This window comes from Leiobunum rupestre, chromosome 6, assembly GCF_980474605.1.
Source record: "Leiobunum rupestre chromosome 6, qqLeiRupe1.1.hap1, whole genome shotgun sequence".
In the NCBI taxonomy this organism is placed as follows: domain Eukaryota; kingdom Metazoa; phylum Arthropoda; class Arachnida; order Opiliones; family Sclerosomatidae; genus Leiobunum; species Leiobunum rupestre.
The window spans coordinates 62,384,548-62,386,440 of record NC_143389.1 but is presented as its reverse complement, the minus strand read 5'-3'; the positions used below and the strand labels follow the sequence as shown (position 1 = coordinate 62,386,440).

General features: G+C 44.8%; 1 protein-coding gene across 1 annotated transcript; it reads left to right on the top strand.

Annotated features, from left to right (window-relative positions):
* The first annotated feature begins 496 nt into the window (after window positions 1-496).
* On the top strand, window positions 497-1,675 carry LOC149942919 (uncharacterized). Its single transcript, XM_090179542.1, has one exon. It carries the CDS (start codon window positions 497-499, stop codon window positions 1,673-1,675), a length of 1,179 nt encoding a protein of 392 aa, XP_090035668.1.
* The last annotated feature ends 218 nt before the right edge of the window (window positions 1,676-1,893 follow it).

Genomic DNA, 1,893 nt, shown 5'->3' with positions numbered 1-1,893 from the left:
TAACATAAAGCGTCAGCTTAACAAAAAGAAATACAGCAGATGATGCCTTTATGTTGAAGATAAAAAGCGTTATCGGCTTTTCTCGTTTAGTTTTTTTAATAGGTTAAAAATGTTTATTGTAAATAAGATATATTTTTAATCACTAATCTTATATTACTATTTTTTAACCTTATGTGTATATATATATTCGCTTACAGCGTTTATTATTACCGTCACTCCTAATATGTCGTTCATCTTGTAAAGTACTCATTCTTAATAAACGTTTGTTTTTTTAAATCACTACGTTATGATTTTCTTACTAGTTTCATTAGTTGGTTAGTGTAGGGTAGCTTTGCTGATTAACATTGGATTTAAAACTCCAATAGGTTATGGGCCCAGCACGCTCCCACTGCGCACTCACGACAACACTGATGATCTAGTGCACTACCTGCTGTATCCTGTTTCCAGTTACCCGTCATAGCAATCCGTATCCTGTCAACAGTTCCCGAGAGCAACCATGGATAGTCTTTTTCGTCAAGACGTCGAGAAGCTATCAGGTCCGGAGAATTGGAGGAGTTGGAAAAGACAAATAGTCGACATCCTCACCGTTCGAGACGTATACGAGATTCTTACTGGCGAATGGATTGAACCTACGGAACCGGTACCTGGAGCAACAGCAGCAGATAAGTCCGAATACACTTCAAACAAGTACCGAGTGGCGTTCAGCACGGTCCGTGGTATCCTCTGGTCAACCTTATCCAAGAAGGTCCAAAACATGATTACCAATTGCGAGACACCAAAGGAAATGTGGGACAAGCTGCTCGAAATCTTCGAGCAGAAGTCTTCAAATCGTCTTCGAAAGCTTCTGGCGCAGCTCATGCGAACTACGAAGTCACCGGACGTCGACATGGCCACCCACATTGCCCAGATGTGTTCTCTCTGGACAGATATCTTGTCAACGGCACAGACAGAGAAGAACGTAACATTCGACGACTGCATACTGATTGCCTGCATCTTCGAGTCTCTACCTCAGGATGAGTATAGAGAATTCGGTATGCTCTGGGACACGCTGCCAACCGAAAAACAGACGGTCACAGAGTTGGAACGTTTATTGATTGGCCGTGCAACTCGAGAAGGTGACTCGTTCAGAGATTCATCTGGTCTGATGGCGAAACGCAATGCCGGAGGTCATCGCAGTCACTCATCAAACGAGACGAAAGGCATGGGACGTAAGCCAAAATGCACCAATTGCCGAAAGTTTGGTCACATAGCAGAAGACTGCCGAGGACAAAGGAAAACTCCTAGAAGGACGAGCGTTGACGAAAGTAATCGCACCAGCATTGGGGGTCTGATCGCAGCAAACGGTCTCGTTGCTTGCTCATCGTCTGAAGCAGCATGGTTCTTTGACTCTGGTGCTACACAGCATATTACGAACGACGCCACAAAGTTCCTAAACTTCCGCAAGTTCGCTACTCCAGCGACTCTTCAGATTGGAAACAAGACGCAGATGACAGCGGATGGTGAAGGAGACATAAGGATTCAGTTCCGGATCGGAAAGAAACTCTATCAAGAGGTAGTCCACAATGTCTGGCACATCCATGACTTTGCCTGCAATGTTTTCTCGCTAAAAAAGCGCAATGAAGAGAAACAAGAATCTGGAGTTCAAGGTCACAGCAAATTCTTGCGGTCTCTATGAAGTTGTCGGAGGCAAAAGGAACCTTTGTGTACCTGGCAAGGTCGAGAGTCTGTATCGTCTGGATATTAAAGTCATGCAGCCATCATGCTCCGCTCACATCGCAGCAGATCCGAGAAATGACCGGAAAGCAGATCTCCAAGTCTGGCATGAACGCATGGGTCATCAGGATAAACGGCATGTAGCAGCGACGTTACGGAGACTCGGATACGAAGTTCTAA

Excerpts from the sequence above, each read along its gene's own strand:
- LOC149942919 (XM_090179542.1), top strand. The coding sequence starts at position 497 with ATGGATAGTCTTTTTCGTCAAGACGTCGAGAAGCTATCAGGTCCGGAG.